Raw genomic sequence first — 25,517 nt, forward strand, 5'->3', positions numbered from 1 at the left:
CTCCTCTTGGGAAGAATGCAGACACGACAGTGAGAGGAGCTCTTCCAGGTAAGCATGCTGATACTGCAGTATGGGGAGTTCCTTCAGGCAAGCATGCTGACACTGTGGTGAGAGGAGTTCTTCCTGGTAAGCGTGCTGGCATTGCAGTGAGGGGAGCTCTTTCTAGTAAGCGTGATGCAGTGATGGGAGCTCTTCTTGGTAAGCATGCTTACCAGGAAAAGCTTCCTAGTAAGCGTGCTGACACTGCAGTGAGCGGAGCTCTTCCAGGTAAGCATGCGGACACTGTAATGAAAGGAGCTCTTCCAGGTAAGCATGCATGCAGTGAGGTGAGCTCTTCTTGGTAAGCATGTTGACACTGCAGTGAGGGGAGCTCTTCCTAGTAAGCGTGACCACAATTTACTGAAGGGAGTTCTTCCTGGTAAGAGTGACCACAATGCAGAGAGGGAGATATTACAGGTAAGCATGCGGACACTGCAGTGAGGGGAGATATTCAAGGTAACCGAGCTGAAACTGCAGTGAAAGGAGCTCTTCCTGGTAAGTGTGCGGACACAGCAGTGAGGGGAGCTCTTTTAAGTAAGCATGCTGACAATGCAGTGAGGGGAGCTCTTCCTGCTAAGCATGTTGGCACTGCAGTGAGGGTAACTCTTTCAGGTAAGCGTGATAACACTGTAGTGAGGGGGCCTCTTCCTGGTAAGTGTGCTGACACTGCAGTGACAGGAGCTCTTCTGGGTAAGCATACTGATAACGCAGTGAGGGGAGATCTTTCTGGTAAGCATACGGACACTGCAGTGAGGGGAGCTCTTTATGGTAAGCATGCTGACACTGCAGTGAGGGGATCTCTTCCTGGTAAGAACGCTGATACTGCAAGTGAGGGGAGATCGTCCTGGTAAGCGGGGTGACACTGCAGTGAGGGGAGCTCTTCCAGGTAAGAGTGCGGATACTGCAGTGAGCGGTGATATTCCAGGTAACCGTGCTGACACTGCAGTGAGTGGAGCTCTTTCGGGTAAGCATGCAGACACTGTACACTGTAGTGAGGGGAGCTCTTCCTGGTAAGTGTGTTCACACTGTACACTGTAGTGAGGGGAGCTCTTCCTGGTAAGTGTACTGACACTGTAGTGAAAGGCGCTCTTCCTGGTAAGTGTGCTGACACTGCAGGGAGGGGAGCTCTTCCTGGTAAGCATGCTGACACTGTACACTGTAGTGAGGGAAGCTCTTCCTGGTAAGTGTGCTGACACTGTAGTGAAAGGAGCTCTTCCTGGTAAGTGTGCGGACACATCAGTGAGGGGAGCTTTTTTAAGTAAGCATGCTGACAATGCAGTGAGGGGAGCTCTTCCTGCTAAGCATGTTGGCACTACAGTGAGGGTAACTCTTTCAGGTAAGCGTGATAACACTGTAGTGAGGGGGGCTCTTCCTGGTAAGTGTGCTGACACTGCAGTGACAGAAGCTCTTCTGGGTAAGCATACTGATACTGCAGTAAGGGGAGATCTTTCTGGTAAGCATACTGACACTGCAGTGAGGGGAGCTCTTTCTGGTAAGCATACAGACACTGCAGTGAGGGGAGATCTTTCTGGTAAGCATGCTGGCAGCGCAACGAGGGGAGATCTTTCAGGTAAGCAGGCTGACACTGCAGTGAGAAGAGCTCTTCCTGGTAAGCATACTGACACTGCAGTGAGGGGAGCTCTTTCTGGTAAGCATACAGACACTGCAGTGAGGGGAGATCTTTCTGGTAAGCATGCTGGCAGCGCAATGAGGGGATATCTTTCAGGTAAGCAGGCTGACACTGCAGTGAGGGGAGCTCTTCCTAGTAAGCATGCTGACATTGCAGTGAGGGGAGCTCTTCCTGGTAAGCGTGCAGACACTGCAGTGAGGGGAGCTCTTCCTGGTAAGCATGCTGACACTGCAGTGACGGGAGCTCTTCCTGGTAAGCATGCTGACACTGCAGTGAGGGGAGCTCTTCCTGGTAAGCGTGCAGACACTGCAGTGAGGGGAGCTCTTCCTGGTAAGCATGCTGACACTGCAGTGACGGGAGCTCTTCCTGGTAAGCATGCTGACACTGCAGTGAGGGGAGCTCTTCCTGGTAAGCGTGCAGACACTGCAGTGAGGGGAGCTCTTCCTGGTAAGCATGCTCACACTGCAATAAGCTGATATCTTCCAGGTAACTGTGCTGAAACTAGTGAGGGGGGCTCATCCAGGTATGCATGCTGGCATTGCAGTGAGATGCGCTCTGCTGGGTTGAAGGGGTGGCTGCGTGCTAAGGGGATCAGGGTAAAGAACGATGAATGTATGCAAGTGATGGAAAGGTGGTATGCTGGGTACACTTGAGACCCAGGATGCAGTGGCTGCAGGCGGTCATATTTAATTTTGGAGGAAGCCACTGTAATTACCTTTACATATCTGTGTCATTTCTGGGGAGTTTACAGCAGCAAAAGTCTACCCAGGGACAGAAAAGGAGGAGTACTGAACAGATGTCTGCTGTTAGTTGAGATGGTGATGTGCGAAGGACGCTACCCTACCTTGGAGGTGAGATCCCGGTGGAAGACACCTTTGGAGTGCAGGTACCGTAAACCCTTCGCAATGTCCAGTGCCAGGTTGATGCGCACAGACCATGAGAGCGGCTCTGGGCTGTCTAGAAGCTGCTCCAGGTTCCCTCCGTTGATGTACTGTGAAAACAAGCATGAACAGTGAGCTGAAGTCTGGCAAGCAATGGTCAGAGCTCTGAAATTAGGCATCAAGTGTCAGCTAATTGCTATAGAGTGCTCGGCATTATTTAGAACTCTGAAAACAAGCCTAGAGTGAGAGCTGGAGGCTGGAGGCTGGTTAGCATTATTAATGGCTCTGAAATTAAACATCAAGTGCAAGCTAGATGCTAGACAGTGGGCAACCATTTTTAGAACTCTGAAAGCAAGCATGGACCAGGAGCTGCATGCTGGTCAGGAAAGTTCAGAGCTCTGAAATCAAGTCAAAAGTAAAGGCTAGCGTGAGGGCAGCCATATTTATAACTGAAAATAAGCATGGAGTCTGAGCTGCAGGCTGGCCAGCAAGGATCAGAGATCTAAAACCATGAATCAAGCAGTGAGCTAGATACCAGAGCACGAGCATCCAGATTTAGAATTCTGAAAACAAGCAAAACGGGTGAGCTAGAGAATGGCCATCTGTGTCTTCGAAGCCGACCACAAGCATAAGGAAGTGCTAGACACCTGCCAACCAGGTTTACAACTAGGAGAACAAGCTTAGAGGGTGAGACAGGTCAGCATTGTTACAACCCTGAAAAGAAGCATCTAGCATGAGCAGGACCCTGGCTAGTCATACTCATAGCTATGAAAAGATGCATCGAGCGGGAGCTAGATCCTGGCTAGTCATATTTATAACTATGAAAAGCAGCATCAAGTGTGAGCTATGCACTGGTTAGTCATGTTCATAACTAAGAAAAGCTGCATTGAACATGAACTGGACCCTGGCTAGTCATATTCATAGCTATGATAAGTTGCTTCAAGCGGGAGCTAGATCCTGGCTAGTCATATTCATAACTATGAAAAGCAGCAACCAGTACGAGCTAGACATTGGTTATTTCATGTCCTTTAGGCTAGTCCGGTCATGTATATCCCATTTTACACACATTGTCCCATCCACACAACAATAACAATTCTGAACCGATGACCTTTTACCTAGTAGCTTGCTCCTGTCTCTTCCACACCAGGCTCTTAATATTCTATTATGATCCCTGTACCTTACATACATAAACATGTCCTCAGGCACGGAATAATTGTTCTGCATACGGGTCACCACTTTTTTAATCGATGGCCAACAGCCCGCTGTGCACGATCGCATTTGTTTGGAAAAACACTCTGATTGTTTTCAAAATATTTATGATGGTTTTCAAAACATATTGATTCTAGAAGAAACCCTGGAGTGACCACTCTAGTTTAACCTTTTCCATGCGTCGGACAGCCCCCGGCCGTCCGACATCACAGTGGGCGTCCGATCTGCGCACCCGTCAGATTCAGCTGGACCCCGGTGGAATGTCTGCCACGGCAAAGCGGATATAAGACCTTTATTTCCCCTGCAGATCAGAGGAGAATTCCTTCCAAGCTGACACAGGGTCCTGCATGCCGAATCTTCAACAAGCAGCGGTCTGACATCCCTTGTGTGGTGTCATCTTTGAAGCAGAGACAGGGACTTTCATTACCAACCATCAGGTGAGGGGGATGGTTCATCCCTAGGGGTTTCTTGGCTACATATACATGCTACATATACAGATCTAGGCTAGGTACATTTAGGCAAATTACTTAGGGCGTGCATTGTAGGAATATACAAGTGCTACTGTTTTTATCTGAACTGCTTCTGTTCAGCTTATTAGCATTATGGTAAAAATGTAACTACTGTTTACTATATTGGTACTTGCAATCTCTTTCATATGCTTCTGTCACCTAATGGTCACAGCAAATACGTTTTACACAAAACTGACGCTGGACCAATAAATACTTATTGAAACGCCCAAATCGCTATCTTGTGTATTTTCTGAGAATAAGCAAGCATGAGTGACTGAGCGAAAAGTACTGTACTGTTTTCCAAGATCCTGGAAGAATCAGGGTTGTCATGTTCAGTGGTTGCCAGAAACTACCTATACCGCTGTAAGATACGGGGTTGGTAGTGGCACTATAGAGGCCAGCTGGTCTAACGGCTGACCTATCCTGTGGGGGTGTTCGGAAGCGGTTGGGACACCAAACCTTCAGTTTAGGTCATCCAAAACGTGCAGGTCCTAGGGATTCCTAGGAAGTACCCAACAGTTAGTCATGTTTATAACTATGTAAAGCAGCATCGAGAGCTGGACACTGCTTACTCATGTTCAGAACAATGAAAATCAGCATGGAGTGTGAGCTAGACCCATGCTAGTCATGTTCATAACAATGAAAAGCAGCATCGAGTTTGAGCTAGACCCGTGCTAGTCTGGTCATAACTATGAAAAGCAGCATCGAGCATGAGCTAGATATTGGCTAGTCATGTTCATAACTATGAAAAGCAGCATCAAGCGCAAACTAGACCCTGCCTAATCATGTTCATAACAATGAAATGCAGCATCAAGTGCGTGCTAGACTCTTGCTAGTACTGATCATAACTATGAAAAGCTGAATAGAGCGCGAGCTAGACACTGGTTAGTCATGTTCAGAAATATGAAAAGCGAAGTCGAGCGCGAGACGACTATTGCTAATTATGTTCACAACTATGAAAAGAAGCATCTAGTGCGAACTAGACATTGGCTAGTCACGTACATAACAATGAAAATCAGCATTGAGTGTGAGCTAGACCCATGCTAGTCATGTTCATAACTATTAAATTCAGAATCGAGAGCGAGCTAGACAATGGCTAGTCCAGTTCATAACGAGGAAAATCAGCATCGAGCGTGAGCTGGACCCTGGCTAGTCATGTTCATAGCTATGAAAATCAGCATCGAGCGTGAGCTGGACCCTGGCTAGTCATGTTCATAGCTATGAAAAGCAGCATCGAGCGTGAGCTGGACCCTGGCTAGTCATGTTCATAGCTATGAAAATCAGCATCGAGCGTGAGCTGGACCCTGGCTAGTCATGTTCATAGCTATGAAAAGCAGCATCGAGCGTGAGCTGGACCCTGGCTAGTCATGTTCATAGCTATGAAAAGCAGCATCGAGCGTGAGCTGGACCCTGGCTAGTCATGTTCATAGCTATGAAAAGCAGCATCGAGCGTGAGCTGGACCCTGGCTGGTCATGTTCATAGCTATGAAAAGCAGCATCGAGCGTGAGCTGGACCCTGGCTAGTCATTTTCACAGCTATGAAAAGCAACATTGAGTGCCAGCTAGACACTGGCTAGTCATGTACATAACTATGAAAATCAGCATCGAGCGTGAGCTGGACCCTGGCTAGTCATGTTCATAGCTATGAAAAGCAGCATCGAGCGTGAGCTGGACCCTGGCTAGTCATGTTCATAGCTATGAAAAGCAGCATCGAGCGTGAGCTGGACCCTGGCTAGTCATGTTCATAGCTATGAAAAGCAGCATCGAGCGTGAGCTGGACCCTGGCTAGTCATGTACATAACTATGAAAAGCAGCATCGAGCGTGAGCTGGACCCTGGCTAGTCATGTACATAACTATGAAAATCAGCATCGAGCGTGAGCTGGACCCTGGCTAGTCATGTTCATAGCTATGAAAAGCAGCATCGAGCGTGAGCTGGACCCTGGCTAGTCATGTTCATAGCTATGAAAAGCAGCATCGAGCGTGAGCTGGACCCTGGCTAGTCATGTTCATAGCTATGAAAAGCAGCATCGAGCGTGAGCTGGACCCTGGCTAGTCATGTACATAACTATGAAAAGCAGCATCGAGCGTGAGCTGGACCCTGGCTAGTCATGTACATAACTATGAAAAGCAGCATCGAGCGTGAGCTGGACCCTGGCTAGTCATGTACATAACTATGAAAATCAGCATCGAGCGTGAGCTGGACCCTGGCTAGTCATGTTCATAGCTATGAAAAGCAGCATCGAGCGTGAGCTGGACCCTGGCTAGTCATGTACATAACTATGAAAATCAGCATCGAGCGTGAGCTGGACCCTGGCTAGTCATGTTCATAGCTATGAAAAGCAGCATCGAGCGTGAGCTGGACCCTGGCTAGTCATGTTCATAGCTATGAAAAGCAGCATCGAGCGTGAGCTGGACCCTGGCTAGTCATGTACATAACTATGAAAAGCAGCATCGAGCGTGAGCTGGACCCTGGCTAGTCATGTACATAACTATGAAAAGCAGCATCGAGCGTGAGCTGGACCCTGGCTAGTCATGCTCATAACTATGAAAGGCAGATTGGAGTGCAAGCTAGACCCTGACTAGTCATGTTTATAAGTATTAAAAGCAGCATTGAGCCGAGCTGGACATAGGCCAGTCATATTGATAATCCTTAAGGTATTAATTGTTTGCTGCACAATTTTGAATATACAGGTTAATAATTATCCCAAGAAAACACAACTACCGCCATGATGGAGCGCATTACCAGTTTTTAAAAAAGCACACAGACATTGAAAAGATGACCGTAAAACAGAAGCACAACAAACAGCAGTAGACAAGGCAGATGATTATATAAGTGACAGGCTGCTCTTCCGTTCTGGGTCTGCCTAGCTGTACAGATGTCTGCTGGACTTACTGTTTCCAATATACAGAGAGTGGTCCTAGATCAGCAGTCTTCAGCCATTGCTTTGAGACAGTCTCAGTACCTTCCAGGATCAGCCGCAGCACATACATGACTCGCCACAGGCTACTGGCTGTTTAGCTTTTCACTCCACCTCCAACTAGTTCCACTGGAAAGCACGAGGGGCATTTTTTTTTCACGTAAAAGTACACTCGAACTTCCCTCTTCTTCACATTCACTTATTTAGCGCATACACACAACGGGCTGGACAAACCTAGCACCCAGGGGCAGCGCACCCAGCCCCTGCATCCGGGCCCTGGCCGAAATACAGATTCAGCAAGGCCCACAGCTCTGGCAAAGCCAACAGGTCTGGGTGAGATGTCAATATAAAAAACAGTTGGATAAAGGCGGCTAAAACTTCCGAGCAAAGGCAGAGACAAAAAGACCTTACAAGCAGGAGGTGGGGAACCACGACAGATGCCGGGCCTGCTGTTACCCCAAACTTCGAAGCGCCATCTCACCTCTGTCAGAGCGTGCAGCTGCCCCTGGTGGACGCAGACCCCCATGAACCTGCAAAGACAAAACGAAACGTGTGGATACCGTTTCTGGAACCCATCATCTGTCCACTCACCCCAGCCACAAGTCACAGCAGTGATGCTCAAAGTACGGCCCCTGGGGAACAGCAGCACCGGGCTGTTAAACTGACAGAGCACTAACATGCAGACAGTTCTTAAATAAATAGAAAAACATTTCTTCATACATTAACAGAAGTAAAAGAAAAGAAGCAAATGGAGTGCTTAAGTTTGGAGACACGTACATTTTAAAAGTCCTCTTGCAACAAACATGTAAATATAATATAGGCGCTACACATTTTTAAAAAGTGCATTTCATCAACAAACAGAAGCGATTCATCTTAGTACATCATACTTGATCAGTGCATCGAGAAGTAGTTTTAAAATGCTCGTTTTCAAACATTCATGCCCCCGACTCTGTCTACAACGTCATGGGGAACAAAGACAAGTTGTCCCGTGGACCCCTCGGGGTACCTGGGTTGTTATAGATGAAAACATTAGAGTTTCCTAAATCAAACACCAGAGAAGGGTTTGTACAGCACACATCCCCAACTCGTGTATTTCCAGGCGCTCTCGTGTGAGAATGGAGAAAAATGAGGCAGAGTGAAATTAAAGAACTACCTGTGACCACACAGTTTGATCTTGAGGGGAAGCCAGGAATTATTGCATATTTTGTAATTACACATTATGCAATTCATCCACTGAGAAGACTACCGTAGGGTCAAATCGATGACTCTTCTGGCACCAGGGGTTTCAATTGTAGGGCAGGATGCAATGAACCTCTCAATAACTCCAGGACAAAGAGTCCACTCATACACATGCATTGCCCCCTCATGGTATCAATGCAGGAGTCGCTGCACCCTGCTGGCACCGAGGCAGGTGTGGCCGCACCCTGCTGGCACTGATGCAGGTGTGGCCGCACCCTGCTGGCACCGATGGAGGTGTGGCCGCACCCTGCTGGCACCGATGCAGGTGTGGCCACTCCCTGCTGGCACCGAGGCAGGTGTGGCCACTCCCTGCTGGCACTGGTGTGGCCACTCCCTGCTGGCACCGATGCAGGTGTGGCCACTCCCTGCTGGCACCGAGGCAGGTGTCGCCACTCCCTGCTGGCACCGAGGCAGGTGTGGCCACTCCCTGCTGGCACCGAGGCAGGTGGCGCCACTCCCTGCTGGCACCGAGGCAGGTGTGGCCACTCCCTGCTGGCACCGAGGCAGGTGTGGCCACTCCCTGCTGGCACCGAGGCAGGTGTGGCCACTCCCTGCTGGCACCGAGGCAGGTGTGGCCACTCCCTGCTGGCACCGAGGCAGGTGTGGCCACTCCCTTCTGGCACCGAGGCAGGTGTGGCCACTCCCTGCTGGCACCGATGCAGGTGTGGCCACTCCCTGCTGGCACCGATGCAGGTGTGGCCACTCCCTGCTGGCACCGAGGCAGGTGTGGCCACTCCCTGCTGGCACCGATGCAGGTGTGGCCACTCCCTTCTGGCACCGATACAGGTGTGGCCACTCCCTGCTGGCACCGAGGCAGGTGTGGCCACTCCCTGCTGGCACCGAGGCAGGTGTGGCCACTCCCTGCTGGCCCCGATGCAGGTGTGGCCTCTCCCTGCTGGCCCCGATGCAGGTGTGGCCACTCCCTGCTGGCACCGATGCAGGTGTGGCCACTCCCTGCTGGCACCGAGGCAGGTGTGGCCACTCCCTGCTGGCACCGAGGCAGGTGTGGCCACTCCCTGCTGGCACCGAGGCAGGTGTGGCCACTCCCTGCTGGCACCGAGGCAGGTGTGGCCACTCCCTGCTGGCACCGAGGCAGGTGTGGCCACTCCCTGCTGGCACCGAGGCAGGTGTGGCCACTCCCTGCTGGCACCGATGCAGGTGTGGCCACTCCCTTCTGGCACCGATACAGGTGTGGCCACTCCCTGCTGGCACCGAGGCAGGTGTGGCCACTCCCTGCTGGCACCGAGGCAGGTGTGGCCACTCCCTGCTGGCCCCGATGCAGGTGTGGCCTCTCCCTGCTGGCCCCGATGCAGGTGTGGCCACTCCCTGCTGGCACCGATGCAGGTGTGGCCACTCCCTGCTGGCACCGATGCAGGCGTGGCCACACCCTTCTGGCACCAATGCAGGTGTGGCCACTCCCTGCTGGCACCGATGCAGGCGTGGCCACACCCTTCTGGCACCAATGCAGGTGTGACTAAACCCTGCTGGCACAAATGCAGGTGTCACCTCACCCGGCTGGCACCAATGCAGGTGTGACTAAACCCTGCTGGCACAAATGCAGGTCTCACCACACCCTGCTGGCATCAATGCAGGTGTGAGTAACACCACAATCCATTCCTCCTGGCCCCTGTGAACATGTTTGCGAGGAGCCATGTACCAGAAAATGCGCGGGCATCCATTCTTCACATGCTCAGTGCGGTCTCCGTCACTTCCTTTTCTCAGCGCAGTGCAGCTTCTGTGAGCTGTTCTGGGCTTCCTTCCACTGCGAGGAGGAGTAATGCTACAAATACAGAGCATTAGCACTTCGACACGTGCCCCACACTGCATAACCAAACACCACATACCTTCCTTACCAAGCGTGTACTCTAGCCTAGAGCACCCTGCAATGTCTACAGCACAGAAACAGCATCAGCCATGCACCCTCTGATCCCATCTGTGCACCCAAGGATCCAGAACCCTGCGTCCTAACCACGTCACTTCCTGAGCGCCGCCGAGGTGCTCAGAATCACACTGCAAATGCAACACTACAGTGGTATGTCCCCACAACACTGCAGTGATTCGGTTCATCACAATTACAAACCTGCATTCATCAATGAGACCAAGAGACATGCTCCTGGCTATAGAACCTTCATCTAATTCTATTTATATGATATACTCTTATATCCATGGGCTTCACAGAGCTAGGAGGTTGGTGAAGCGAGCACTGTTCAGTAGCCATGTAAGGTAGGAAAGGTGTGATTTACAGAGTCACATGGGCACAGCTCATGCGTAAACTATTCCACAGTTCAGGGCCCTTCACACGACATGGCCACCAACAACCACAACGGGCCTTTAACAGAGGCGGGGAGGAAAAGAATTCACTGGACGGTCCGGGCCAGGGTCCGGCTTGGCTCTAAGGGCCCAAATACAAGCCGAGCCCAGAAAAAAAATCAGCATGGAACCACAAAAATTTAACTTACAGCATCCAGCCCCGCAAAAAAACTAAGAAGGAGCAGGGCAGGCTGATTATAATGTAAATAACACAGCCGTCCCCCTGGGGCACTGGGCTAGGGCTTCGGGAGTCCAGTAAACGGTTTGCCCTGCTGATGTGCTAGAAGGCCATGCAGGCAGATTTGAATGTAATTAACACTGCCCTCCCCGGAACATTGGGCTGAGGGTCCAAGGTGGTCTACAGTTTCAGCACAATGCTGCTTTTCAGACGGTAAAAACCAGCATTTATTTTTTTTGCAGTTTTATAAAACGCGAACTCGACCAGAAGGTATTGGAAGGAGCGCTTTACATGAGCACCGGTGACATCACACAAGTTGCCATCATTTTTTGAAGTGATTTTCCCAGAATCCCAGGATGTTGAGCGACGCTGGAAGGATGGCAGGTGTCCAGTGAATCGGCCGTTCTTGTGTTCTGTACCTTCGTCTTGAGATCTATGATGTATTATTTGGAATACCTACGCATATACAGCTGTGCAACCCTTGTTTGGCCTGTTAAACCGGCGGGTCACCACTCTACAATGTACAAATGACAACATGTTTGTAATAAAGAGGGACTAACAAGCCTCATAATCAATCAGAAGACAGCATTTACGAAGGACAAAGACAAGCCAATGAAAAATATAGGCGTGGCACACCTCACGTGCTGAACTACAGCAGATCTTCACCAGAGCCGCGCTTGCGTGACGACTCTAGGCTCGACCTAAAAACACACTAACACAGGCCCACTGTCTTTTAGATAGAGTTGCTAAAAGGCACTGCATTTGTGTTGGGTGTTTTGAGTAGTAACAAGGTCCTACTTTTCACTGCTCGTGAAAACCAATAAGCTGTTGCAACCTTAAAAAACACCAACAGGGTCACATTGTCTATTGGTAAAAGATGGCAATAGGCAATGTCAGTGTTTGATCTCCTTGAATCAGGGGGAGGGGCTGGGCCCATATTTTGTTGGGCTTGAGAGTCTATGAGGACCCCGAGCCACACTCGAGAATTAACAGGCTCGTCCACCTCCAGCATTTAAAAGGGACACTGAGGGGCAATTAACGCTGAGCCAGGTCACACAGGTCATTTCTGTACACATACTCACTTACCTGTCATATGCCACGATTCCCTTTGTAACTTATTCCATGTTCTAGCATCTTGGCCTTTGAGTTCCAACCAACACAACTAGTGGCAGTTGAAACTTGGAGGTCACAGGAGCTGGACCTGCTGGACATGGGCTCCTACACTTAAAGAATAAAGTCACTTTCTTAACCTGCTTGTGGCTTGGAACTTCTATCATAACAAACCGCTGCAGTGCTGGGTGTAGCATCCTCCCCAGCCCAAGAGCATGCAACAGTCCAAGCCACACAAGGAGCACGGGTTTGCACGTTTTTATTCTTCAGCATACAACTGTTAACTGAACGCACAGTCACAAACTTTATTAGCCACACCCAACAGATTACGTTGTACTTATAAGGTGTCTGCTGTGGATAATTTGAGGGCGCGTACACACAAACACAGGACACATATCCCCCGTTGTTGAATAAAAAGTACTTACGAATATATACACATTATAACTTCGACGAGTCGCCGAGGTGCTCACACCAGTCTTCCAGATCTAGTTGCTCGAGAAAGAGGAAGGGGCGCCTTTATCTGGCATCTCTGGAGAGGAGTTGGATGCTTCCCTTGAGCACTCAGGTGGATTTGCCTCACTCGTGAGGTCTGGAGCCGACAAACATTGAGGCAAATGCTTAAAGTGTGACGAGTCTCAGGTTATGGATTTTCCGGGTTGTTGGGTAGTTACCTTATGTCCTTTGCTTGCAACAACTCTTAGCGGTTCAGCATCAAATCGAGCATCAGTCTTGCATGTCGCTTTTGCTTGACAAGAATTCGGTCTCCTTTATCTAAGACCGTGCTTATTAGTGTAAGCCTTCATTTTGCATTTGTGGGAGGTGTCAGTGACAAGAATCTTGCCAGGTCTATTGACTGACCGGTGATCCACTGTGGTATCTTTGTTCCAAGAGCGCTCCCGAACAGCAACGTGGCAGGATTGGAACAGTAGGCACAAAGGGCTGGTTGTAAGGCTGACTTGAGGTCGATTCCTTCCAGCGCAGCACACTGACCACCCTCTTCAAAGTACTCATACATTTTTCAACAATACCATTTGCCTGTGGCCAAAGAGGTATACTTTTCTGATGTTTGATGTCCAAACAATTAAGAAAGTCTTTGAACTCTCTGCTAGGGAAGGGTAGACTCTTGCTAGATTTGAGAATTGAAGGAACACTCCAGTTTGCGAAAATGTAATCCAGCCTCTCGATGACGGTCATATATGGATGATAATTCTTTTACAAGAGGAAAACATGAGTACTCATTGTCAGCGACCATGAGATGAAGTCCATTATCGAGGGTTGCAAAGAAGTAAACCGCAATCCTCGCCCAGGCCGGCTTAGGAAGATCAGACATGTTCAGCAGGTGCAGAGTCATTTTGGGAGACAGGCAGTTGCACAGATGCCAAGCTTTAAGCTTCGTTTCAACTCGTTCATCAAGACGCAGAAACCACACTTGATCCCTGAGGGCTCTTATAGTTGCAGCAATGCCACAATGTCCTTCACGTGCCAGTTCAATAACTTGTCGTCTGAGGCTTTAAGGGATAACTATCCTTGCACCTCTTCGTATGACACCATCATGGGGGAACAGAATGTTGTTCCTGAACATGCTTGAATTTCTGGTACTCATCATCATCTGTAAGAGGTCGAGTTTGTTTCCTCCACGATTGCATTGCAATGATTTCTTTAAGCTCAAGCATGTCTTTGCCAGTACAAGTAGTTGTCAGAATCTGTTCAATAGAAAGAGCTGCATGCGCACTTGATGCAGGCCTCATCCGCTTTGGACATTGAACTATGACGCTGCAACGGCACTTGTCCTTCTCCAGTTTGTGCACAATAGTGTAATCCTATTCCTGCAGATGAAACCCTCACCTCTCTCAGCACAAGGGGGCTTCCTGGCTTTTGGATTTCCAAAAATGGTGAGCAACGCCTGATGATCCGTGACAAGGGTAAAATGCATTCCGTAGAGAAACGCATGGAAGTGTTCACATGCTCAAAGTACAGATAAGCTTTCTTTCTCAGGTTGATAATAGGCACGTTCAGTCTAAGATAGACTCCAGCTAACATAGGTCACAATATGTCTCCGAGCATCAAGCTGTCCATTATCGCTCTAAACCCCATAGGGCTTGTATGCACAACAATCTCGGTATGCAATTGGGATCAAAGTAAGCCATTTCAGTTGCATTTTCAACTGTTTGTTTTATTTTCTTGAAATTTCTGTCACATTCCGATGACTATTCAAATGGAACATCTTGCTGTGTTAGTTCTCTTAACGGGGCACTCAGTGACAAAATCATTAATGTACTATAAGCAGTAGATGGCCATGCCTAAGAATCATCCCAGCATGGCCAGATCTTCTGGAGGGCAAGTAGATGACAATGCTTGTACCTTTTCAGGGTCAGGAGTTATTCCCTTTTCAGAGAAAATATGCTCAAAGAATTTAAGTCGGTGTTTATGAAACAGACTTAAATTCTTCTGCATTTAGTTTGAGGCCTGCATCAGCAAGCAGACAGCATACTTGTACAAGTGCTTTATCATATTCCTTTCGTGTAGCCCCAGACTTCGGCATGCATCACTGAAGTTAAAAGCATGATTGACAGGCTGAATTATTTGACAAATGGCATTCTGAAAAGATTTCTGTAGCAGACAACACAAAAACTGAGTCTTTTATATCTGAACAAGCCAACATCAATTGAGAAAGTAGTAAGGTACCTACGGTTTTTTTCCAGTTCAAGTTGATGGTAGCCTTTGTTCAAATCAAGGCAGGAGAAAACGTTGGCACCATTCAGCTGCATGACCATGTCCGCAGTGTGTGCACATGGATGTCTTTCTCTTTTGATTGCTTTGTTGATGTTGCACATGGCCCCTTCTAAAGAGAATTTAGCTTTTTTCTCCTAGTCTTCGCATGTCCTTCGGAATCTGGGCCCCTTCACACTGTACTGCAGAGGGAAGGTGCGCACAACTGCCTCGCACGCATTGCACTGGAATAGCTAAACTTGAGGGGGGCCCTCTGCAAGGCACGCGGAGGGGTATCCTACAGACTAAATCAGGAGATCTCAGACCAGAGTACTGTGCTGAAGGGGGCCCCTCGGAGCTTGGTGGCCCCCCCACACCGCAGGGGCTGCGGGGGCCTGTGTTACGCAACTGCTGCATTGGGCAGGGCATGCGTATGCAATGTGTTTATGTGCCCTGTAAACACGTACCACACGTACGTGGGGAGGGGTACGGCGCTGGCTAGTAGTGGGACGCAACACTGAGTGTACCACCCACCGGATAGCATGTCTACACTGTATTGGGCCTGCCATGAAAGGCCTGTGGGGTGCCATTGAGCCCCTGACCAGGTTGGCATCACTTACTCTTCAGCCAACTCTGAGTGGGTTGTCCCAATCATGAGAGCGCCCTCCTCCCAGGGAAACCCTGACGGGCACCAATAGGCTAATGGCTGGGCCTGCCCAGGTACTGAGGAGCCCTCCATGTGAGGCTTCCCCTGCTTGAGAGTTCGGCCTTTTCCCAAGGGATACTCCTGGGGTGTTGCAGGTTCTCCTGCATGGCCTCACGCCCCTCAGCACATCCTCACTGTCAAGACAGTGTAGCAGTGCATGCGCCATCCTACACAGGCAACGAAGAGTCGCAGACCCAGTGGTCGGAACTATGGGCTGGTCTGCCATCGCACACGAGTGTGCGCCACGGCCTTTATGCTGTTTTGAATACGTATCCTGCCGCTGCAGGCTGAAGGATGCGCCCTCGCATCTTTGGAATTTTGGATAGGTGCCCGGCTTGCCATCCCGCGCTGGTGAGCGTATACCTGCAACCCCGGTGTTCTAACCTCCAGGTCAGGCCTGCTGGTGCAGGCCTTTGTCCACCCGCTTTCATCCATGGTGCTTTTTCCCATGTGCCCGGTCTGCAGTTGCTCGCTGGGAGTGTGCAATGGTACCTGTAAGGAGGTTCATCCATGTCCAGCTGGTCCAGGCAGGGTGGTGTGCGAACACTTGCACCATAAGTGCTAGGGCCTGGATAAGTCCGGTGCCAGGTCTGTCCTTGCCGCGTAAAGGGTGTGTGCCCTTCCTACCCGTGTGTTGGGAAGTGGCGCTGATTCATTGCTCTTAAACCTGGGCCGATCTGTCATTGCAGATAGGTGGCTGCCCACTAGTATCTACAGTGAGTAAACTCATGAGCAGCTTGCCATTATAGGCCGCTGTATGTGCGCACCCGCACCTATAGTGCCTGAGACTGCATGTGCCTCCTGCAAACGCAGGCTTGTGCATGCACAAAGGCACAAGTACTAATTAAACCCGTGCCCCGTCTTGCTGTGCATACTTGGGCGGGTGTACTGGCACCCCCAGTGCTGGGAACTATATGTCCAAATTGCCAATGTAGGTCTGTGTGCACAATAGCGCACGTGAGCCCTGGTAGTGAGGGATACCTATGTGTTTTCATTACCTCTGAGGCCTGCTCTTACCATATGTTAACATGGGGAAGTGGTTGACATTACTTCAAGATGCAATAGTGGATTTGAGTGGAGCAGCCTCATGATGTTTCCTCTCAATGGATTCTCCATGCCAAACCCTTTGCATAGGTAAAGGGGTTTTGGCATAACTTTCTTAGAAATGCAGCTTATAGAATAGGACTCAAATTGGGCAACCCAATAAACCCTTGGAGGCTTGGGTAACAAGAAATAAGTATCAGGTAACATTCCCTTCAAGGGATTCCATTTAAACATAATCCTGCTTAATTTATCAAAAACAAATTGTGAGAGCCCAAATTAGTGGCCTCAGATATATGAATGATTGAAATGAATTAAGGAAATCACAAAAGAATATATCAAAAGAACAAACTACGGGTGTATACTTTTTAGGTAAAAATTTATGTAATTAAATAATTCAGAAAAACGGTATAAAATAACATTCACATAAACAAAAATGAATGAGATAGATTGTATTATGCGGTTTTGCTTCAGTCCGGACGCTGATCTTCAACGGTGTTACCGACATTTGACAACACAAGTGTCGACTCTCTTAAATAAAAACTGTACAAACTCTATCCAGATCGCCAAGTCAAATCTAAATATATCATTGGCAAATTTTCTTCTGAGGCATCCATTATCGATCCGGACTAACTGTTCAAAGGTCAGTAGCTAATGTTATCTTGAGGGTCTTCAGTCTATATTGAGCTTTTAGCTCCTAAAGATGGTCTTCTAGATGTTTCACAAAACAAGACCGAAACGTCGACATATCTAACCCATTTTCCCAAAAATTGTAAAATAGGAATTAATCACTGTATGTACAATGATAATTTATTTTTGTCATTAAGTGTAAGAAATGGGTTACTCACAAAAGTGATTATGAGACTAGACTATTCATAAAACAATCGATCTCATTCATTTTTGTTTATGTAAATGTTGTTTTGTACCCTTTTTTCTAAATTAATTAGATAAACTTGTAAAAAAAAAACATACACCCACAGTTTCTTTTTGATATACTCTTTTGTGATTTCCTTAATTGATTTCGATATTTCATATATCGGAGGCCACTAATTTGGGCTCTAACAATTTTTATTTTATAAATTAAGTTGGATTAATTTTAAATGAAATCCCTTGAGCACAGAGGCAAGATGGCGTCCGTTGCGGACGCATAGGAGGATCGTTCTTTTGCCCCTACTCATGGCTACTTTCCAATGATCGCTATTCTGTTGCTGCATTGAAATACTGTTGGGTTTACTTACGGCGACTCTGTGTCCTTTGGAACTGCGACAGGGGGGGGCTGTGATGACGAGCGCGGACATGGACGCTGTGTGATCGGAGGCGCTGCGTGATCGGAGGAAAGCTCGGTGTGCCGGAGCTTGGTGCTGGCGTTTCGGGACTTGGAGGCTAGTATTTCACTCCAGGCGCTTCCAGCGGTCACCGGTGGATGGCTTGACTCTCCCGCTTGGCATTGGATTCACTTTGTCTGTGGGGGCTGAGTGTGGACGGCGCTCTGCCTTTCAGAAAGTTCTAGGAGGAGTTGTTCCAAAGTACTCGGCAGAGTCAACGGACATTACGGTGCTTTCAGACGCCTGTTTGTGATACCCCTGTGATACCCTTGTGGCGGCGAGATCGACTGTTGGGAGTTAATTTCTATATAATATTTGAGAGGAGGTTAGAATAAAGATGCCCCCAAGGGAGTGCGAGGAAGACCCCGGGCACCTGATATAGATGATGTGAACACTAATGGCAGCAGTGCTGGTGTGGAGGCACTTGATACCACAGGTAAATACTCTGGGAAAGCGGGGAAGAATCTCGGTGCTGGTATGGGGTCTGGATCAACTAAATGTAAGGACAAAGATAAAGTGGGTGCAGAGAAGAAAATACCAGCAATCTTTTTCGCTACAAAGGAGAAGCGCAAAGGTAAATTATCCTTCCCCTTCCCAATGACTATGTACAGTTGAATTTAGTTGTGGATTCTAGTTCTGAGACCTGTCTGCAGGGTAGTGATCTTCTTAGTGGCGCATTGATAAGCACTGGACAGGGTAATGATGATTTAAATTGTGTAGGCGATACAGTATGGACAGAAGGGGTCAGTGCAGAAGTGGAGGAGACTACGGCTTGTCTCTTACAAACTTTACCTGATGATCAAAATGTGATACCTGATACAGAGTCTGGCGACTTTTTTTCATTATCCGACCAATCTAATGTATCAGAGGATGAGGCGGAGTTGCAATACGCAACTCAGATGAACATTAATAATGGTATCTAGCAGAGCAGCTCATTCCTTGAGGATGCTACCGCCCTTAATGAAGGACAATCTTTGAACGAAAAAAAATTACGTCAAATGAGGATAGGGGTCCAGAGTACTTTGAGAATCCACAGCTGTTAGGGGAAGAGAGATGATCTTTCTGTCTCTTATTTAACAATCCAACAGGTCTCACCGGGCCGAAACTCATTAAGAGAGTCAGCGAGTTCCGAATATATGTAGGAAGTTACAGAACTCTGTACGCCAGATGTCTAAGTCACAGGCTGATTTTGTCTTCAGGGTAACTGAAGCTGAAACACGGATATCCAATTAAGAAGATTAATTGGCTCAGCAAAAATCTAAAACTGCTGCTATTCAATCTGTTAAGCCGATTTACAATGGAAGATGTCCGATATTGAGAATCGCGCTTGGCGTAATAACCTGAGTGTGATTCAGGTTCCCGAGGGGAAGGAAGGACATGACCCACGGCGCTATATAGTTGAACTTTTTACAAACTCCTTCCCTGAACTGTCCAAGTGGGACTGGGACCGTGAAATTGAGAGAGCGCATCGCTTCCCATTTAATAGGCGCTCTGTGGCTGCTGTTAGTAACGCTCAACCGGAGGAACGTCCAAGAGCTTTCCTAATTGCATTTAATAGTTTTTTAGCACAAGAGGATGTGTATCGCTCTGCACGACTTAACAAAAAAAGATCAGGGGGTGATTGAGTTTCTTTGTACAGCCAGATTTTTGTAAACAAACAGTTGAGCTTAGATGGCAGCTTCGCGAGATGATCCCTAGATTGATAAAAAATGCACAGGCGTATTTGCTGAATCCAGCAAAATTGAAAGTAATTTTTAGGGATCGCACATATTTTTTCTCCAGTGAGAGCTCCGCCAATGAGTTTTTTTGAATCAATTTAGTGGCTGGTTCACTTTAATAAATTGGTAACAATGTAGCGTTAGTTTGAATTTTGGTTGGTTGATCGAGCGATGTTGAAATTTTAAATTTTCTGTATTACTGTATTTAGATACAGTCATGAATAGGGACAAGGAGGAGTGCGATCACCTGCATCTACAGGGCCTTGTTCAGGGGGTGGTGGGTGAGTGGGGTGGTCTGGGTAGGAAGGGGATGGGCTGATGGGGGTGTGGGTCACAGAGGTGGGGAAACAGGGATCAAAAAATCACAGCAACTCAAGGAGATAATAAAGTTTAAATTTATTAGTTTGGTTTTACAAGTAAAATGTAATGAAGGCTTGGTTGATATGACAGTGTTGAACTATTATTATGATGTCTAAGGAGGTAAAGATTTGCTCATTTAATGTCAGGGGCCTAAATAATTGGCATAAAAGAAATGGAATTTCTGCAGAGCTGCGTAGTATCTATCCAGACTTGATTTGTCTCCAAGAGACTCATATCCCTTGGTCACAACGCGTAATTTTAGAAACGTTTGGGTATTCATAAATAGTGGCTTCTAAACAATCCTCACTGATCACGGGGGTAGCGATTCTGGCTAGACTCAATTTAGTTACAGTAGGGCGAAGCCTAGCTGATAAAGCTGGGAGATGGGCCATTGTGGATTGTTTGATCGGGAAGATTATATTTACTCTCTGCACAATATATGGCTCCAATTTAGATGATGCTTCTGCTTTAATAGAACTTAATAATGAATTAGCAATGTGGGGGACGCCACTCTTGGTTTGTGAGGATATTAATATATCTTTATCCATTTAACAATACCGTCGAATTGGAAAGGGAATACGCGCCGAAAATCACTTTCTTGTGAAGTTGATCTGGAGCGTCTCGATCTTCATCCGAACCCGATGGCGGAAAAAAACAATCTAAGGATGGAGCCGATGCCCATGCGCACTACCAACCAAGGGAGGAGTCACCAAGAGACAAAAGACTCTCCAAGAGAAAAACAAAGTGCAATCATCCGAGCCCAACACCAGATGGCGATCTATTCATAATGTACCATCTGCAGCCCATATGCCTCGAACATTAATATATCTTTATCCATTGGAGAATTAAAGAAGGGGCCTGGGTTTACAAGGGACGCAAGCCAAAAGTGTTTAAAGCTTTGTATAATCTGGTAATGGATCACGGTCGAGTGGACGTCTGGGGGCATTTGAATGTGGTATATCCGATATACTTAGTACTCTTTTCCCCATAAAAAATGTGTGCGACTAGACTATTTCTTTGTCTCGGGTTCATTAACTGCTGATGGGGCTTCAATGCAAACTTTATTAAGAATTACATCTGATCATTCTCCAATCATCCTTGGAGTTCCAGCTCTTGCTTTTTTACCTCCAATTCAAATATTTTCCTTCGATCGGAAATTATGTCTGAATGAAGATTTTTTGGGATGCATGTCGGAGTGGATCAGGGAATGTTTTTCTATTAACCGTTATTCTACACAATGTTCTACCGTATGGGATTCATTCAAGGCATGTTTTAGAGGGGAGGTATTAAGTTTTGTGAGTCATCAGAATAGGAAGAGAAAACAGGAGATGTTGGAGCTACATGCAAATTTGAGGGACGCGGAAAAGAAATTAATTCAGGGGATTCTTTCATGCGCAGGCAATCTGTAAATACTAGAGGAGTCTGTGGAGGTAGCTAGGTCTAAAATTAAAGGAGTCTGAAATGTCGATAATGCCAGGAAATATCTGGTTCATAAAAAACAAATTCATGAATTTGGCGAATCTGTCGGCAGGTGTTTGGCGCTTCGCCTTCGTATGAAAGAATCTGGGCGGTGTATTGTGGGTCTTAAGAACAATGCTGGAGTACGATGCCAGGACCCAAAAGGGATCTTAGCTATTTTTCAACAGTTTTATTCAGAACTATATACGCAAAAACTATTTTCAAGTGCACCTACTTTATATAGTAGGGATTAGCCTGTATTACAGCTTGATAATAATGAAAGTTTGAGGCTAGATGACCCAATTACTATGGAAGAGCTGGAAACAGCTGTTAATGGACTAGCTTTGGGGAAAGCGGCTGGACCCGATAGACTTCCGGTAGAAATTTATAAGGTATTCTTCAATGTTTTAAAAAATGTTATGTTATGTACGTTTAGGGCTGCCCAGAACGGTTCCGCCCCTAAATCATGGGCAGAAGCCACGATTGTGGTTTTTGGGGAAAAAGGTAAAGACCCTGAATTGTGGTCTCTTATAGGCCAATTTCATTAATAAATTACGATAGCAAGATATATTCTAACATTTTAGCTAATCGATTGTCCCAAGTCATAACTCCTTTAGAGTCACCAAATCAACATGGTTTTACTCCGGAGCGCAGCACAGTATCACACGTCAATAAGGTGGTGACGTTGTTTGATATAGCGCAGACCAAGAAGCGGGAACTAGGCCTTATATTAGCGGATCCAGAAAAGGCGTTCCACCGTGTGGAGTGGTCTTACTTGTGGCAATTGATGTTAATGATGGGGTTTGGTGCACGGTTCATAAAAGCCCTACAAGTTCTGTACACTTCACCGGTCGCCAAGATTGCTGCAGTGGGCCTACTCTCTGAAACGGTTCGAATTACCCGAAGTACAAGGCAGGGTTGTCCCTGCTCCCCCCTCCTTTTTGCGTTATCTATAAATCCATTTTTAGAACAACTAAGGAATAATTTGTTGATCAAGACTTAAGGTTTACAATATCTCTTATTCAGTATTTGCATACACAGACGATATTGCTGCAACTACTTCTGACCCCGTTGTAGAGCTTAAAGAGATTGAGCGGATTGCTTTTTCATTTGGGCAAGTCTCTGGATACAAATTAAATGTTGCTAAGACTCAGGTTCGTATTACTAATCAGGTGAATATGCAGGACCCTCGTGTGGTAAAACAAGTTGTGTATCTTGGTATCAAAATCAGGGCATCTATGGATGAATTGGTTACGGTCAACTGGGTCTCGCTATTACGTAATATTTATGACTCCCTGGATAGATGGTCCAGAATGCAATTTACTTTGATTGGTAGAAGTAACATTATTAAGATGAATGTTTTACCTAAGGTGTTGTATCTATTTCAAGCAGTTCCGCTGGAAATCTCTGTGGCACAATTGCAGCACCTGCAGTCTATCTGCTTTAAGTTTCTCTGGGCCCCTGGTAAACCAAGACGAGCAATGAGATTCATGACTCTACCTATTGATCGGGGGTGCTTGCTATTCCGGATTTTCCCTTCTACTTTTATGCTTGTTTTTTGTTAAAAATGTGTATTTTAATAACTGGAAAAGATGTTAGTAATAGGGCCGAGGCCCAGTCTATGATCCAGGTTCTGTTGGGACCTGTGGCACGTCAATGCTTTTTTAAACAAATTGACGGTAGTTATTACAAGCGCACAAGGTTTAAGTACTTATATCAGAATTTAATGTCTGGAAAAGAATGCGTAAGCTTTGCTCAGTTGAGAAAATTTCCCGGTATACTCCAACAAATGCTGTAAATATTCTTCCTTCTATCTTCTGCGATACTACTGCTTATGGTTGGAGGGGAAAGGGCGTTGTTCAACTGGGGGATTTTTTTTGTAATGATGGCTCGTTGATGTCTTATGAAGCATTATCACGAAAGCATAATTTGCCCAAAAAACAATTTTTTACGTTTCTACAATTAAGAGATTTTTTTCTCGGAAAAAAGTTCGATCGGATTCTAGTTTAGTAGTCACTGCTGTTCAAAAACAGGTTAAAATTGGGGTGTTGTACCAAGTACTGTTATCCTGTAGAAAGGATGATCTAGATAAACACAGTGTTAAATGGGCCGCGGTCCTGGGCATGGAGAATTTGAGCTTAAAGGATGCTATTATTAGATCCAGGGAGACTCTGTTGTCCGCGAACCTGAAAGCTTAATGTTTTAAAACCTTTTTCAATGTATATTATACCCCTGCACAGATGTTAACATGGGGGAATGGGCAAGATGGAAAATGCTTTCGATGCCGGGGGGATGATGCAGATATGTTACATATTTATTTTCATGTGTGTGTTTGTCAAATTATATCCAACATATGGAACAATTTCTGTCTAGAGTAATAGAAGTTCAATTTGTTATAACACCTATTATGATGTTTTTGGGTATTGGACCAGATGTTGGCAAGGGCACCCCTTTATACAAACAGATATCTTTATTGCAATGTTGCCCGACTCTGTATTGTGGCCGAGTGGCTACAGGCCGAACCTCCCTCCTTTGATCGATGGAAGGCTAAGATGTATAATCTATTTTTGTTAGAGCAAAGCTTGTATTCTGTTAAGGGGGTTAAGAAACGTAAAATTGGGCTTGGAATTGGGGGGGGGGGGGGGGGGGTTCTGATTATATGTCTTCCTGAATCGTTTTTGTTATTTCTGTACTGACTCATTGGATTGCTGTGGAAAAAACAAATAAAAATAAATGAAATCCCTTGAAGGCATGGTTAACTGATGCTTATAGAATGTGGACATTTCTATGCCTCAAGAGATTTCTGGATCATGGTGCCTGGCTCCAGTGAACACAAGGGGTTGAGGAGCACATCTGTGCATTCCCCAAGCAACAGCCATAAACCATGGGCATCCCACAAGAACAGCAGAACTCTGCCATGTGAGGGCCGAATGGGACATACTGGAGAGAGAGGTTTTGACACTTAATCTTTAATGGGGCCACGGTCCGGTCCCTAGAGGCTAAGATCTGCATTCCAGAGTCCCACGGCAGACAGGCCTACAATTTAAAACACAAAATGTGGAATCCGCACCCATCAAAAAGTATCTTCCATAGTCTTTAGTATCCTTCAGTCAAAAATAAAATTGATTCCAAATGAACAGGTCCGAACTTGAATGTAGTTAGCTTTCAATTCTTTATTGTAGTATTCAACAGTAGACAAAAATGATCCAATGTTACAGCAGATTTTTCTTTTTTAGCCTCTTTTTTAGCCAACGCGTTTCGTCTCATGAATGAGACTTCTTCAGGGCTTATAAAACTGTCATAATGGAATTAATACAAATAGAAAGGACCCTTAGTTCAAGCACAATTTAGGTGATCTTTCAATTCAGATTTGTATCCTGAAGAGACGAAAAAAGGCATGGTAGCCTAAGAAACTCGATCAGCAAACGTAATGCAGCATTTCAAAGTCACAGACTAGAACAGGTGCAGGTCTCTTTGCCTCAACCCTTGTGTGTATAGGCCTACAATTTAGGCGAGAAAACTTTGGATCAAAAGAAGACCCCATGAACCAGCCCGAACTTCAAAGAAATATGACAGTGGAACTATGGGTGCCATCTTTCAGCAAGGGGTGAGATACGCTTGCCAGGACATGGGAACGGAGAACCTAGACTGCATGGTGCACACTACCAGAGAACTCTGTTTTGCACATGGAGGATAACTGTTTGAATAGTGGCTGGCCTGGGCCGAGGACAGCTAAAGTGTGGGACCCTGAAGTGTAATCTCCAAGAGCCAGACGAGGCTCGCGGTTCACCTGGAGATCTCAGGGGCATATAACATCTCATGCGAGGGACCTACACCATCTACATCTGACAAATAGAGAGTGGTGCCCTCTCAAGTGCTCACATCAGCTACTGAATCCCAACTGGTAGCGTGATGTGAGCATGGAACTAAGACTTGTGTCTGGAGACAGGATTGTCCAGTGTGGAGCTCCAGAAATCTTGCCCGCATTCAAGGCGTGTGGTTCCTTTACTGCAGGGACCCTGGCACTCATGAGCGTCTAGTTGGTGGTGAGCAGATTCACCAATTGTGGGACCCTGCGTGGCCCGTTTCGTTGTTCGTGCCACATCTTCCTTGTGCAACATGCAGACTTCATACTGATTATGTGTGGTGTTAGATTCACAGGGTCCTCCGAGGTAG

At 46.8% G+C, this 25,517-nt stretch overlaps 1 protein-coding gene across 1 annotated transcript in view; it reads right to left on the minus strand.

Moving 5' to 3' along the window:
- Window positions 1–25,517, minus strand: part of TESK1 (testis associated actin remodelling kinase 1) — a 467,562-nt gene that overhangs the window by 142,822 nt on the left and 299,223 nt on the right. The window contains exons 3-4 of the mRNA XM_086960220.1: window positions 7,669–7,717; window positions 2,514–2,660 (exon numbers count right to left, since the gene is read on the minus strand). Of these exons, the coding sequence (XP_086816346.1) occupies window positions 2,514–2,660; window positions 7,669–7,717 (196 nt within the window). The remainder of the gene's footprint in view (window positions 1–2,513; window positions 2,661–7,668; window positions 7,718–25,517) is intronic.

Source organism: Lissotriton vulgaris, chromosome 3_1, assembly GCF_964263255.1.
Source record: "Lissotriton vulgaris chromosome 3_1, aLisVul1.2, whole genome shotgun sequence".
Classification (NCBI taxonomy): Eukaryota; Metazoa; Chordata; class Amphibia; order Caudata; family Salamandridae; genus Lissotriton; species Lissotriton vulgaris.